The 15,996-nt window shown below is 28.5% G+C and overlaps 1 protein-coding gene and 1 long non-coding RNA gene across 2 annotated transcripts; one reads left to right on the top strand and one right to left on the bottom strand.

The window, feature by feature from the left end:
* The first annotated feature begins 194 nt into the window (after positions 1-194).
* Positions 195-7,645, top strand: LOC111033451 (probable pyruvate dehydrogenase E1 component subunit alpha, mitochondrial). Its single transcript, XM_022314186.1, has 7 exons — positions 195-452; positions 3,041-3,100; positions 4,233-4,406; positions 4,511-4,729; positions 5,474-5,722; positions 6,510-6,758; positions 6,856-7,645. The coding sequence occupies exons 1-7, from the start codon at positions 402-404 to the stop codon at positions 6,967-6,969; spliced, it is 1,116 nt and encodes a 371-aa protein (XP_022169878.1). The 5' UTR covers positions 195-401; the 3' UTR covers positions 6,970-7,645.
* Positions 4,573-10,228, bottom strand: LOC111033452. The gene is made up of 3 exons (XR_002604421.1): positions 10,033-10,228; positions 8,907-9,077; positions 4,573-4,737 (listed from the first exon to the last, which is right to left on the bottom strand). It is a non-coding gene; the product is annotated as an uncharacterized LOC111033452 (long non-coding RNA).
* Positions 10,229-15,996: the final 5,768 nt, after the last annotated feature.

Here is a 15,996-nt window from a genome sequence, read left to right as displayed (position 1 = left end):
TAGATTCAGAAATAAGAAAAAATTATAAATTTTATGTTTTTCAAAAAGGTCACCAACGACAGGCAGCGCCATCTGACGACACTGCCGACGTTGTCTAGACCTGCCTTAACAGTCATCGATTCGAAAAACGGTCGCTTTGAGCGTATAAAACGCCACGACAGAAATACGTAACAGCAATAATAATAATAATAGTGAGCAAAGTTGTGTGTATCGAGCGTTGTTGCATTAGTGCGCGTAACGCCCTGGCCGAGCGTTGTTGCATTGCTGTCCGTAACGCCTTGGCCGCACATCATTCCACCACCTCGCAATCCGGTTAGGTTCACGCTTTCTACCAACGCTGTAAAACTTTCTAAACTTTCCTATTTTCATATTGTTATCAATCCGTCGGCTCCGCACACACGATGATAACCCTTACTACTAAGAACGTGTCAGCTGTCCGCTACACCCTGCAGGTAAACTATGTAATATATATATATATAACTAATACAATATCGTATCAAACGTAGTGGTTGAAAATATTATTTTAATAGAACTCACAACATGATTTGGTGAATGGTTTGCATGCAGTAATACAGTATTGAAAGAGTGAACCATAATATGACCCGCCGAAGTGTAAAATAGGTACTTACAATTAATATGGACTGCAAGGGAGCAATTTCAGTGCAAAAAAACTGGGGTGCTGAAGTCCCTCTATTTTTTTTCAAATTATCTCATGGTTATGGATGTCGGCATAATGACTATTAAAATGCAAATGAAAAAATTTGGGGGTGATCATTTCAAAATTGGGGGGTGCTAAGCACACCCAAGCCTCAACCCAAATTGTACCTATGGGTATAGGTTGAGAAATCGTGTGCGTAATACATGGTACTGGTATCATTTCGATTTTTGAACGTTATAGGCCAATCCCCTTTTACCCTCTGTAACATTATATTTTGTACGTACCACTTATATACAGTTCGTTTACAGCTGAATTGTATTTACGGACGTGAACAGGAATTGGATCCAAGTGGGGCTGCAGCATCTCCATATTATCCTATTTTTAGGGGGAGGAGGCTAGAATTATATAGGCCACATAGAACTGTAGGTGATTTGCATCTGCATTTCTTTTCAAATGAAAAATAAAATATTTCAAAATTCTTTAATGGATTGCGGTTTGTTTTTTTTACTATAAACTATTATTTTTAATTAACAATCATTATTAAACATTGGATGAGATATAAATTACCTAAACTGATTTTCTGTTTTTAAATTATCAAAATCAATAGTTCTTGAATAATTTAAAAGAAATACTTAAAAAGAAATCTAGGTTTAGGAAATATTCCTAAATTTGTTTGAATTATGTACCTGTGTCAATATTCTTAAAAATGATAGGTATATTTTGAGAGGTGTGTTACCTCTGTATGTGTATTGTGTATATTGTAGTAAAATATGTTTTGTATTAGGTATAAGTATTTACGACTTATGTATATATAAATTAAATTTGTTATAATTATTTGGTAAGCTCTACATACATCTTCTTAGTTCTTAGTTTACATAGAAGACAACAATTATTATCACCATTCTGGTGTTTGGCATTCATCAAAGCTCATCAAATTAATATACATCGTACCTACCTATATATTCTACTAATCTATGATACCCGAGACTAACTTACAATAATTATATGAATTATTAGTTAATAAGACTACTAATAAGACTGGAAGAAAATAGATCTTGAAAAGTAGTTCTTTTAATTATACACGAAATCAGCCATTAAATAAATAGGTTTTCTTAAGCAATAGATGCAACATTTGCTGCATATGCTGCCCCGTGCAAAGCACTACTATATTTTTTACAAATCTGTGGTCTGTGAGGTAGGTCTAGGCATGGTCTTGTACTCTTGTATAGTTGTATACCTATAGACCGTGGTCGTACACTAAGCATATTAGGTGATTGTCAGAAATGGGGGGGGGGCTAATTTTACTCCCGAAAGAGGATTTAAAATCGAAATTTCAACTACTAACATGCAATAGAATTTATTAATAGTGTAATCTATCCTCACCAGACAATGCAGCGTGATGACAAATAGACATATATTATTAATTATTACTCGACGAGCGAGCCAAACACGGGTCATAAATATGTGTAAGTAAACAGGGTGGCAAAAGTATGGGTTTACTTCCTCGAATGATAAACTACAAAATTAATACATTTCGAACGTAACGAAAATGTGCCTATTGAGGGTTAAAACATTGAATAGCAGACAAGCCGGTGAAGCGAGCCGCGTTTATTTTAGTATACGGGCGCTAAGCCAAACATTTGATTATTTTGTCAACAGGCAAGACAGTGTTTGTAGTATGATATTGTACCTGTGTTATAAATGGTAAGTACTTACTGGCGAAAGGTGTTTGCCGATCGATAACTATTATTACCTATTTGCGAATTAATGATGTACCCAAAGTTCAAATATCTACTACTGCGCAACTTTGTCACATTGATATTGTGTAGTGATAAACATGATGTATCTGTACTATATACTAGGCAATAGCAGCATATACATTTAACAATATACCGACAATTTATATTTTCGATTAGCTGTGGTTCACAACAATTGTTAAGGGTTTTCATTTAAGTACCTTGATATAGAATAGTTAAGAAAACAGTTCATTATTTATATTTAGTTTACAAGTAAACAAAATATTTTATAATAAATTAGTCATCTACTGAAATTATGAGACAACATTTATTTTTGTTGACTCTCAAACAAGAATTTACCATGCCAATAAAAACGTCATTAAAAAATATAATTATAATAATAATGATACATTTAGAGCAATGCAAGTTTTTGATAAGTTGGTACATATTATTAAAATAATACATGACTATAAACAGTTTCGAATTATTCAAACGTTTTTAAATTATTCTAAATCGTCATAATATTGTTATATAATATATAATATACTGAGGTATACTAATTAGGTACTTTTCCAAATATTGAACAAAATAAGTTCGATTCGATAAAAAAATGTGTTAATGACTTTATTTCATTTTGTTTTTACAGAAGTTAACGTCAACATGGCAATGCAGAAACCTTGCAACTGAAGCCACATTTGATATAAAAGTTTGTAATATTTAAAATAAAATTAGAAAACCTACCTACTCGAAAAGGCGGGTAAGTGGGTATCACTCTACTGTACAGTGGTGTCCAGTGACTAGTGGGTCACTGTAAATGAATGTGTTAAATTTGTATTCAATGATAAACCTTTTTGAGTCATTACACTTTGTTTAATATAGATAATTATAAAATATTCCTAATCAATGCTTTTACATAAAATATAAAAATTAATGTATAGTCTAATTTTTATTATACTCAGTAATTTTGGAAATTATACAATTTTAACAAATTAATAATAATTACTTATCATATTTTGTACATAAAATAATACACTTTATACCTATACGCCCTATATAATTAAATTTGTTATCAATTATCGTGGATTATTATCCTTAGTAGGTACTTAATGTTTAATAACTCGGCAACTGCTCCTTAGAATTCCGATTTATAAGCTTCAACATTTTTGAAAAAAATCATCTCCTTGATAATTTAAAAAAAGAGTGGTTCTCATTTTAAAATAAAAGTTATAAATGCCATAGGACACTCATTAAATTGTATAAAAATGTAAGTATTTGAAAATATTATCCTTATAAGGTCCTAAATAGCTAAACTTAAAATTTAAAAAATCTAAGTTTGAATAAATTCATTACGTATTACTAGTCATAACGTATTAAAAGAAAATAATATGGTGGACATTATTGGTGAATCATCCAGTATATATTGGTATAAACAATTATTGATAATATTATACATTTACTCATGACTAAATAAATTTTTTTATTTAGTCATGCATTTACTATTAATTCTAAGAATGATTATATAATTTCTAAGAATGATTATATAGCTAGTTGCGTTCTATAAAAACCCCCGAAGAATGATATTTGAAAATAAAAAGTTAACTTATAATATAAAATATTTAAAACGACTTTTAATACTATGCAGCAAGTCTAGAATTATGATTTATACTTTCAAATAAGTAATATTATATTCTTTTTTATTAATATTATTTTTATAAAAAACACAATATGGGTTTTAATAATTTCTACTTGAATATACATAATAAAGGTGTTTTAATTTATTTATCGACGTGTAAAGTATTAAAACGAAAGGTACCTAATAACACATTTTTGGTGTGTAGGCTTTCAAACTTCACAAATTAGAATCCGGACCCAGTACCACAGTAACCGTAACCAAAGAAGATGCCATAAATTATTACAAGCAAATGCAGTACATCAGACGTATAGAGACGGCAGCCGGTAACTTGTACAAGGAGAAAATTGTCAGAGGATTCTGTCACTTATACTCTGGACAGGTTGGTACCTGTCCATATTGATTTTGATTGTTCAACGGCAATCGATTTTATTGGCAAAGCTGTCGACGTCCTTAATCGGGTATACATACAATAATATTATATAGGAAGCTTGCGCAGTGGGTATGAAATCGGCATTCCGCGAACAGGACTCAATAATATCAGCGTACCGTGTTCACGGCTGGACGTACTTGATGGGTGCAAAACCTGTGGAGGTGCTGTGTGAACTTACCGGTCGAATTGGAGGGGTAGCTCGTGGTAAAGGTGGTTCCATGCACATGTATGGTAAAAACTTTTATGGTGGAAACGGCATCGTCGGCGCTCAGGTTAGTACCTATAAATCATAATGTATTCCTGTTCTTAAATAACACAGATTTTAATAGAGGGGAGGGGGGGGACAAAGTTTTCACCAGTCCAAATAAGAACTTTAAAAAAAAAAAATTTAAAGAAATAGTCATGTTTTCAATAATATGTTTCTAATAAAATATAGTAATGGTTATTTGAAATAAACATGCCTGGGCACCGGCCCATCGGGCTGCTTCTAAAATCAGATAGGAGCAAACGCCCACCTTGCATCCCCTCCCCCTAAATTACTCCACTGAGCATACTCTAGTATAGCAAAGTAAGGAACCTATATCTTGTAAAATTAAATCGTAAGACTATTACTTAAACGGTTAAACGTATATCGTTTTATTTAATATCATCATTACACTTCAAATGTTCGAACTTTAATTAATTTGTATACTTAAATTTTAAGTTTATACATTATAATAAACATTTATCACAGGCCTTATAATTTTTTATAGTCCCAATTTACAAAATAAAACGGAAATATGACCTTTTCGATTTAGACCTACATAAATATAGTATACTTTGTATAGATATCATATATAACATAGTAGTTGGGTTTTTTAATAGTTTACCATTATACGTACAAGAAATTGTTAACTATTATCTCAAATATGGGTAAAAATAAAATAATTTTGTTTAGTTCTCAGATAATCTCTAACCTAACCTATACATATACTATTTGTCATTTGATATTTATTATTCGCTTAATTCTGGTTTAGGTTCCTTTAGGAGCGGGCATTGCATTGGCTGCACAATACTTAGGCACAGGAGGAGTATGCTTTGCTTTGTACGGAGATGGAGCTTCAAATCAAGGACAAGTGTTTGAAGCATACAATATGGCTAAACTATGGAACCTGCCCTGCGTATTTGTCTGCGAGAACAATGGATATGCAATGGGAACGAGTTCAGAACGGTCAGCGTCAAACACGTCTTACTACACCAGGGGCGATTACATACCTGGCATTTGGGTAAAAATAGTGTGAAAACCCACCCCGGCATTCGTTAGAATTTAAAGATTCGATTAAAATTTTTTTTCCTCAAATGCTCGATAAAAATCGATTTTCGTGGTAATATATACTCAATCTATTATATTATTCAAAAAAAATATGTGTATTTTAATTCATTCTATATTTTTAGTAGGTACAAACCTACATATGTCCAATATGGCTGTATTCATACTATAATTTACCATAATTTCAGCTTCTTTGCCATTTAATGATGTGAGAAAATTATTAATATGTACATGAATACAATATTGAGGCATCAAATTACTTTTATTTTCTTAGTTTTCACATTATCATTTCAATAGGTACCTCACGTTATTAAAATGTCAATCAGTTCCGTATACCATTTGATTATTTGAAAGCCTTCACGCACTGTCGACTTAAGTATTGTTTGTGACCGTGTCTTCTTCAAGTTCATTCTTATTTTAGATGCTTTTAATTAATTATGTTTTGATATTCATTAAATAAGCTGCTAAAAAAAATGTTTTGCACAAGTGCTAACATATTTGTGTGATGTTTTAGGGTAACATAGGCCCATCCTTTCCACTGCCCTAATAATTACTAACAACTTTTATTATTATTATCTCAAAATACTAGTAATGAAAAAACTGTAGATCTACCTTTTAGTTCCACATTGAGTAATGTGTGAGTCACTGCAGTAATGGATGAGATGACTATGATTTGAAGAAATCAAGATGAATGCTGAATACCTAGTAACTCTATTCTGTCAATTTTGTATTATTAAAATTAGGTAGATGGCATGGACGTATTGGCTGTCAGGGAAGCATCAAAGTTTGCGGTGGATCATTGTGTTAATGGGAATGGTCCAATACTTTTAGAAACAGTTACCTACAGGTATTCCGGTCATTCAATGTCGGATCCTGGCACATCTTACAGAACTCGAGCTGAAATTCAAGCTGTAAGGATGACTAGAGACCCAATTACATCGTTTAAAGAAAAAATTCTATCTACCAACCTAGCAATCGTTGACGATCTCAAGGTAATAATTTTAATACATTATACTTATAATATAAATTATATTAAATAATTATTAGTATTTAGTGAATTTCATTGAAAAATTCTTGTGTTTTATTCAGAAAATCGATAGTGAAATAAAAGTAGAAATTGATCAAGCGGTTATTAAATCAAAGGAAGATAAAGAAATTACACTGGATGAGTTGGCCAGTGATATATATTCTAAACCACTTTAAAAAGAACATCGCGGGGTAACACCCTGGCAAAAGTTAAAACATGTTAGAATTGGACCAGCTATTAATATTGTGTAAGATTATTAAAGTAAATTATGTCAGGGTAAATGCAATTTGTAAATGTTGTATATTTTGATGTGCCGGAGTCGAACCACACTCGACAGGGTATTCGTTGTTTAATACCAAAACATGTTTGTTATCGTTGTTACTTGTTAATTTGTTGTCTTACATAAAATATTTTTCACAAAATGTTATTTGTTCATAAATTCACCAATATTTTTTTTATACGAATTGTTTGTTCCTGCTAACTCAAAAAGTATAATAAAAAAAATAACTCACATTATTATTTATACTTTATAGTCATATTATATTTGCTCATATATTATAATGAAAATGGTGTTGGTATTATCCAAAACAAGTAATAAGTAAGAGGTACCTATAATAATTATAAATTAATTAAATCTAAGTACCTACCTAAGGTATTTGAAATTGTGTGTGAGTACTTAATTATGTTAGAAGGAAATGAATTTGGTCCAAATCTGTTGAGTTAATATATTATTGTAAATTGGTATCGTACCTACACTTTTACTGCTGTATAATAAGTCTACCTAGTATATTAAACTGCTATTTAAGGTCATAATAAATTGTTAAAACTTTTATGACAATGTGTGTATTTATATGGCTGTATAAGTAGTAAGTACTATCCTAAATTATGTTTTTGTAATTAGCTTGAGGCAATGTTTTTAAATATTTAAATATATTATATATTATGAACAATGATATACATTATTTTGTTTGGGTAAAATAAGATAAGATTATTGTTATTTGTTGAAAGGTATTTTTTGTTCAGTTTTCCATCTATACAGGGTGTCCCGTGAGGATTTACTCATTGCGATATCTCCTGAAATAATTTAGATATCATAATTCTTGTTTTTATTAAGACTAACAGAGATAAGCACTACAAGTCTACAAATAACCCTTCATGTTTTAATTTTTTTTTATGTTTCGGTAAAAAGGTTAAAAAATATATTTTTTTTATCAATTATTTAAAAAAAAAATTGAAGCCATTTTGTAGAGTTCATTTTTCTGAAAATATTGAAGTTTCAACATTTTAATTTTATTAATCTCCTGATTTTTAATCAATAATAGGTGAAACAGCAAAAAACCGGTTTTTGCACGGGCGACAAGTCCCACTCTACGGCTCATGGGTATATCCTCACGGGACACCCTGTATATTATATTATATTGTTGGACATTAATTTGATTTACAAAGATAATATAGGCAAGACAACAATTACCTATATTTCTGTTAATCTATTTATCAAGTTAAGTTTATTTTTGTTTAAATTGATTATATTGGTTTCATCAGTTTCTAAAAATCTTAAGTACTGATGAAGCAGAAGATTATTGATCGAAATTTAATTATTTATGATAAATAATAATATAGAAACGTTGTTATATTAAATTATGCACTTAATTTTTTTAATTAAAAATTTTGATTGAAGTCATACAGTATCATAGTACCAATTGCATAGGCGTGTTCTCAGGTGGATGAAGGGTATAATATCGAGCTCTGCTTAATGTTGTCATATAAAGTATATGATAAAGCAATTGTATAGTCAGATAGTTTATATTTACCGCAATATATATTACATGACGTGGCCTGAGAATAGTCAAAAATTAATTTCTTTCAAAAAAGTTGAAAACGTCACTCATAAACTTTCAAGTATATCATAATTCATAATATATGTATTAACTGTTTTTTTATACATATACAATTAATCAGAATCAATGTCGAGAACCAAACTAATGATTTTGGGAATCCTCCAAGTATTGGTATGAGTAATTTTTTAAGAACTTGCTCATCCCTTCATCCCCAGTTTTGTTATATTTAACTAGTATTTTAATTTATAAAATATATTAAACATTTATACCTTTACCTATCTTCAAGGCATGACTCCTGAATCCTAGTATTTAGTTGCAGTGGCGTCATTTGGATTTAGCATCGTTACATTTGCGTAGGTATGTAAAATCCAATATTATTGTGTTTTGGCCCACTTCTTAAATTTGTTTGTTTGAAAAATGAATAAGTTCCAGACAAGGTTTGAAGCCTGCATAAAAATATGAATAATACAAAAATAATTTTAAATTACTGTTTTCTGCTCCCTCGTCCCATCTTTCACAACCTAATATTAACAAATTAAGTTCATATATACCACTCCTTTTTATGTCCCTCATACCACCACAAATTATTTAGGTATAAAACAAATGAGAAGATTGAGGGCAAACGCCAACGTGAACCTTAATTTTTAAGTTTAAAATCTTTTTTTCTTTATTCAATTGTTGTATTAATTTGATTATGTATATAGTATATGCTTATGTTACATAATTTACTTTTAATACACATTATATAAAAAAGGCATAGCCTGTTAAATAAATAAATATGTAAAAAGTATATAATAACCAATCACGTATATCACCTGAAAGCTATTAAACCTAAAAAAAGCAAATAAAAATACAAAATAGATAACTACCGGCATGTTAATAATTATACTGGCCTACATACTAAATATTAGTAGGTGGCCGTTCTTGAGCAGCTTTTGTTGAAGTTTAAAGGAAAAACATAAAATGATAATTACAGCTTAACATTGATACTATTTTATTTATCTAATTATTTAATGTAAGCTAATAACCTTTTAGTTGATGCTTGAAAATATACATATATTCCTTTCAAAATTATGGGTTGGTTACTTTATAATAAAATTATATATATCTTGTCCAGACACAAAGTACAAGCTATAGATTACGATGACTACGTTCGTCGAAAATTGGAATAACCACGAACACAAAATATTATTATAGTATTACAATAAATTAGTATATATTAGTATTACAAATAACAATTTAACTAAATTTAAGTATTAATTTAGGTACCGATTTATAATTTATAAGGTACGTTACATATTAACATATTATAGTCAATAGAACGCATTATATTAGAATTAGTTAGGTTAAATACCTAACTTAAATGTTAAGTTTATATTAGTTTTTATTGAATTTAGGTACCTGTATGTTTATATTGTATAACTATTTCAACTTATAAGTTATAAGTTACAGCGACCGAGGTGTATGGTAACATTGCTGTCAAGCAATATAATGGTAACTCACTTACTCAAATAATTTTCATATTTTAATATCAATTTTATATTTATCTATCAACTGAGACGGAGTAAAAATGTAAAATACACAGCTGACATAAACAATTATCTGTTGTAATAAATTACGCACTGTAATTCTATTCTCTCTCCACATTTTCTACGAGAAACACAACAATTATACTTGTTGTTCGTGTTTATTTCAACGATCACAATATTTCTCCACATAGACACCATCAAGACAACATTTTAAATAATTTGTTTTGAATCAATAATACCTGTTTATTAGGTTAATATCAAAATTATAAGAACTAATGATAATTACAAGTACTTACTTAATAAGGAATTGATTTGAGGGACTTTTTTATTGTTTATTATTCGTTTGTTATTGTCACATCATAAAATACCTATGGTACAATTATAGAACAGCTCGTTTTTGTTTACTTTGTGATAGTCCATTATTTTAATTGGTGTTATGACTTGACTTGGTGACGGACAGTTTTAATATTTTATTGAGTGTGTAAAGTAATACTTTTCTGGAGTGGGTCTGGTACCAAAAGATAGACGAGATTAGGAGAATATGAGATTGACAGATTATGTCTATGCACTTGCCGGGCTTGTTATCCGAGCCGAGCTGTTGAGTTCCTGCTTTTAATTTCCGTTATAATGAAAAATAATGTTCTATTTTATTTTTATCATCCTCAGTCACTTCAAATATTTTCCTAACCACTCCCATATCGAGTGACGGAGCTGACCGATGACGAAATAATAATATTACTCCTACTTGAATTGTTGTATTTAATTGTTCTATAGTTATTACAGTATTAACTATTATTATTATGTTTACTTTCATGAATAATAACATTTTCTATCCTTGCGTTCAAATTGTTGAATTGGACCGTTGTCTGTATTTCTAAATCATCGAAGAAAATAAACAACGATAATTCAAATAATGAAAACAATGACGATATTATAAATGGACTGAATTTGAGCATTGAGAGTATTTTTTAAATTCAATTTGGTATAATATAAATTTGATATAGCTCTACTATTTAAACTACTTATAACAGTACAATTGATATTCTATTCTATTTTATTTGTATTCCTTAATTGTATTTGTTTAATTTGTACTATCTTAAAAATAAAAATATACCTACTCATTGCACTGAACAAGTAAAATGTGTCCAATTGGCAACTCCCATAGTGAGGAGTCTACTTCATGTCTTTATCTAATAAGATTGTTTATATAATTAAATGAAACTCCATCACAACTTGTGAAAAATGTTTAAGACATAGTTCAGGAATGACGAAATTTGTTTGTGTGTTTTATTTGGGTTCACATATACCAGTAACTTAAAATGTTAATATCCCACCTACACAATAAAGTTGACATGGGTAATGTTAAAACATTAAATAAATTCATGATAGTATGAAAATATTTTTTATAGAAATTTTGAACTACTGTACAGGATGATTTGCCAAATATGTACACTCTCTTTTTTCTTCAATAATGCAGTTATTCAAAATCTAATTTTTTCAATTTTTTAGTATACTTTAAGCCGCTTAAACCTGTATTTTTAAATTCTTGAGATTTTTCGTATTACTTAAGAAGTGTCCTGTGGAGATACAAACTTCTGGGTTTCAAATGAGAACACCCCTATTCAACTATAAATTATACAGTAGATCATTTTTCTGAAATTTTTGACGTATCAAAACCAAAATTCGTAAGAGCAGTTTTTGAGTTATTCAACTTTGAGTTCTGAGGATAAAACGTCCACAATAATGAGCTTATAAGATAATATGGGTTTATGGTGATTTGAAAATTGTAGTCAGTAACATCAACCTATCAGTATTAATTATTTGTAAAAATATAAATACTAGGTAAATCCAATTTTAAGTCTATTTTACATATTATATGACACACCAGTTTTTAGGACTATTATCTTTAATACAAACATTTTAATAACTAAGAAACTATACATATTCATTCGAATTTTGAATGTGGTACATCAACATTTAAAAAAAAATCATCCACTAACTAATTTATAGTAAAAGAGGTAGTTCTCATTTTAAAACAGAAGTTTGTATCACCGCATAACATTCCTTAAGTAGTTCCAAAAATTCGAGAATTTGAAAATATGGTCTTTTAGTATATTTAAAAATTCCAAAAATCAGAATTAGAATAAATTCATTTGTAAAGGAAAAAGTGGGGGTGAGTATGCTGGGCGAATCTCCTGTTTACTGTACTTACGGCGTACGACACTATAACAGTCTTCTGCCCGTATTGCTTACTGTTTTAGTGTTTTTAATTTTTACAATGATATGATGAAAAAATATAAGTATTGCGAGTGGGTACCCTGTGTACGACTCAGCACGAGTACCTATGGACCATTGTGTATTTTAAAGTCAAAGTATTTCATTGTGTTTAGATTGATATCATGAGTCATAAGCATAACCATATGTCCATATACAAATAATAGTAAATTGGCAATTACCTATTTGTATACAGCCAGTTGAATCATTTTATACAAGAATGATAGAATTAATCAAAATATTATTTAGTCTGGTAAATATGAACGGTGAATTTGAATTATCTCATGTATATTTTCTATTGAATTACTATTGAACTGGTAATTCGACTTTCAACTATCCTCGAAATTAATTGGGTTGCTGGTGTTACTAAACTTTCAATAAATTCAAATGTTGGTAAACTAATTAAAAATTAATTTGTATAAAAGCTCTTGCAAAATTCTGAAAATGGTCATGTAAATTCATTCACGCTTATCATGATTTGTTATTTTGCAAATATTATTATTTTTTTTTTAAGGTTTATGGGGGGCATTGGTCAATAATGACGTACGTATTTATCTCCGTTTTTGTACTATAGTGTGTTCTATACGGTATAGTGTATACAATATACGTATACCAGATACCTACTATAATCGAATTATTGCTTGCATTAACAATTATTATTGTTTTTGAATTTACTAAATTAATTTTACGTCTGTAATTATTTCTACTTTTATAATACGTATGTACAATTTATACTATAAACTTGGTAATTAGTGATCCACATTGATGATTAATGATTATAAATGATTAATTTAATACTATTAATACTACTAAATATCTAAATAGTAATAGGTAGGTATACAGTAATCGTATTTAGAAAAAATTAAATCCAGTATACATTTAAAAATAATATGGTGATTTATTTTATTAAAAATGGGTAATTTCTGTGGTGTATATTTTACGAATAATACAAACATTTAACCTTTATTTTTAATTTTTTAAAATTAGGACTATAATCTTTTATAATATTCAACAATAAATGAAAAATGTTGATTGTGTATGTAATTAATATCTTTTTCGTTAGCCCTTCAGAACCTTGAATGTAAATGGTCGATAACTAAGAAGAAAAAAGTAGGTTTCTATTACAGAAAAAATATATAAAAGTGTATTGACATTTTAGAAATTTTTTAAATGTATATAACATGCAATTTTCATATGGCAGATGAATGCTTTTTTTGGCATGGCATATCTGTTGCTTTTAATCAGGTATAACTGTATAAGCAATCCACACAAGGCGAATTTGCGGACACGACGAAGAGCTGCAGTAAGTGCAACCTGTGTAGGTAATGTATGAAAACTACGCGTGGGAAATTGAGGAATCACATATTATATGTTTTGGGGTATAAAGTGTAGTGGAAAAGTATCATGCCATATTTTGTTAGGAAATTAATTATTTTTTTTAAATTTTTACTGTTGATTTTCGTGTTTTTGACAATAAGAAAAGCGCTACGAAAATGGTCCTCCTGAAAATCGGTTAAATTAAAATTGTACTTAGTCCAAAAAATCTAAGGTAATATTTTACGTTCACGAATGATTCGTAGTTGAAAATTGAATTATGAATTTTGTATTTTGTGACGATTGAACCTATAAATATATCCGATAGGTAATAAATATTATTTGATTCAAGCACGTTTAAAATTATAATATAAAACAAACAGTGTTTAAAATAATCATACAAAAAAGGAAAAATAAAAAAACATAGGGTATCCAACGTTGTTCTTATAGAAATTTAAAAATATTCAAAATATACTACTATTCAAAATTTTTTGTTTTATATAGATATCTGAATTAAAAACTTGAACAAAATAGACACTTTAAATTATAATCTATGTTTCCTTTAATGATTTTCGTAATTTCGTTGTAATTAAAAATATATTAATCGTACGGAGATTTGGAACTTTTTGCTAACACGCATATTATTATTATTATTATATTATGCATATATTATACAGACGTCATACACATTACATAATACAATTTTAAAAATATTTAGTCTAATAGTTTAAGCTATTTATTCCACGTATCTATTATTATCCCATTCTACGACTTATATAATATAGTGTAATACTGTAATATAAATAATTTATAAGGTAATAATGTTTATTATATAATTTATTCAATATTTTTGGCAAAAATTAGTTGATCCTACTACATTACTAAGAGTACCTCTATAGTACAAATAAAATATAAAATATCCTTTGAAGTAGAGGCTTTACCTACACTATATAACCTCTTACAATCTTTTTTTGTGAATAATAATTTGCCTTTTATTTATAATTTAACATATCCATTACAATTTACAGTGACCTATTAAATGACGATGTACACTCGAAACCTAATTAACAGTAGATCGAATTCACTAGTTTTTCTTTTTCAATTATATTTTTCCACACATAAATATTCACAGATCCCTAATTACTTATATTAAATAATATATTTTTAAAGTCAAAATAAAACAAATGTTATAAAATTGCTGATGATTTGAATATTATTTAAATCATGTATAGGTCTGAGCATTCTTATAGGCTATATTACATTGAATTGATTTGTAGCAGTGTGGCTTGAACGAGTGCATGACGTAAAATCAAGTTCATATAAATAATAATAATTAATACTACTACGGATTAATATACATTTTATTTGCATTTGTTACTTTTGATATTATAATTCAAACAATTTTTCAAATAAACAAAACAATTTTGTTTATGAATTATAGTAATTAATTGGTTCTAAAATTCAATAGCTAATAATTATTTTTTAATTTATGATTTACCTTAAATCATTTTATTTCGCAATAATTGCATAATATGTGGTGGGCTCTTGTCGATGATAATAATATTATTGTGATACACTGTAGCATACGTATACACGAAGTGACGTAGTTTTATTTTGTATCCATTTAAATTTTTAATAATTGTTATTTATTAATTATTATCTAATATCTATAACAACTCACAAATTTTTACTATCTTAAATTTAAAAATAAATTAATCTTATCTTACATTTTAGACTAGAACACCTATACAGTACCTACATACCTATTACATTACTATTATGCCATTGTTTACCTTTATTAGCTATATTAAGATAATATTACGTACCTATTTGGTCAAATATTTTTTTATAAAAAGGTCTCATTGTAAAGGCATTTAGGAATTTGGTACACCACAACATAATTGCATTAAAATTTTGATCTGGTCATAAGTAAATTATTTTTACATTTAACTTTTGTCCTTGTGTTTACCTATAAACAATTGTACCTACTATTATTCTAATTTTATAACCGACACTGCTGGTGTTGTTTATTCCATAAGTCTTACATACCATATTGTAAGATTGAACCTATATATTATGAGTTATAACTCATAAACGTTAATAATCATTATGTAGAAAAGTCTAGTCACAAAATAATTATTTATCATTATTTACTGATTCGCGCAACCTTGAATAATTAGAAATTGTTAACATTTCAACCAAACTATCGGTCTAGAGAAATCGTAATTGAATTCGTCGATATAATTAT

Source organism: Myzus persicae, unplaced genomic scaffold (assembly GCF_001856785.1).
Source record: "Myzus persicae strain clone G006 unplaced genomic scaffold, MPER_G0061.0, whole genome shotgun sequence".
NCBI lineage: Eukaryota > Metazoa > Arthropoda > Insecta > Hemiptera > Aphididae > Myzus > Myzus persicae.
This window is presented reverse-complemented; position numbering and strand designations above follow the sequence as displayed.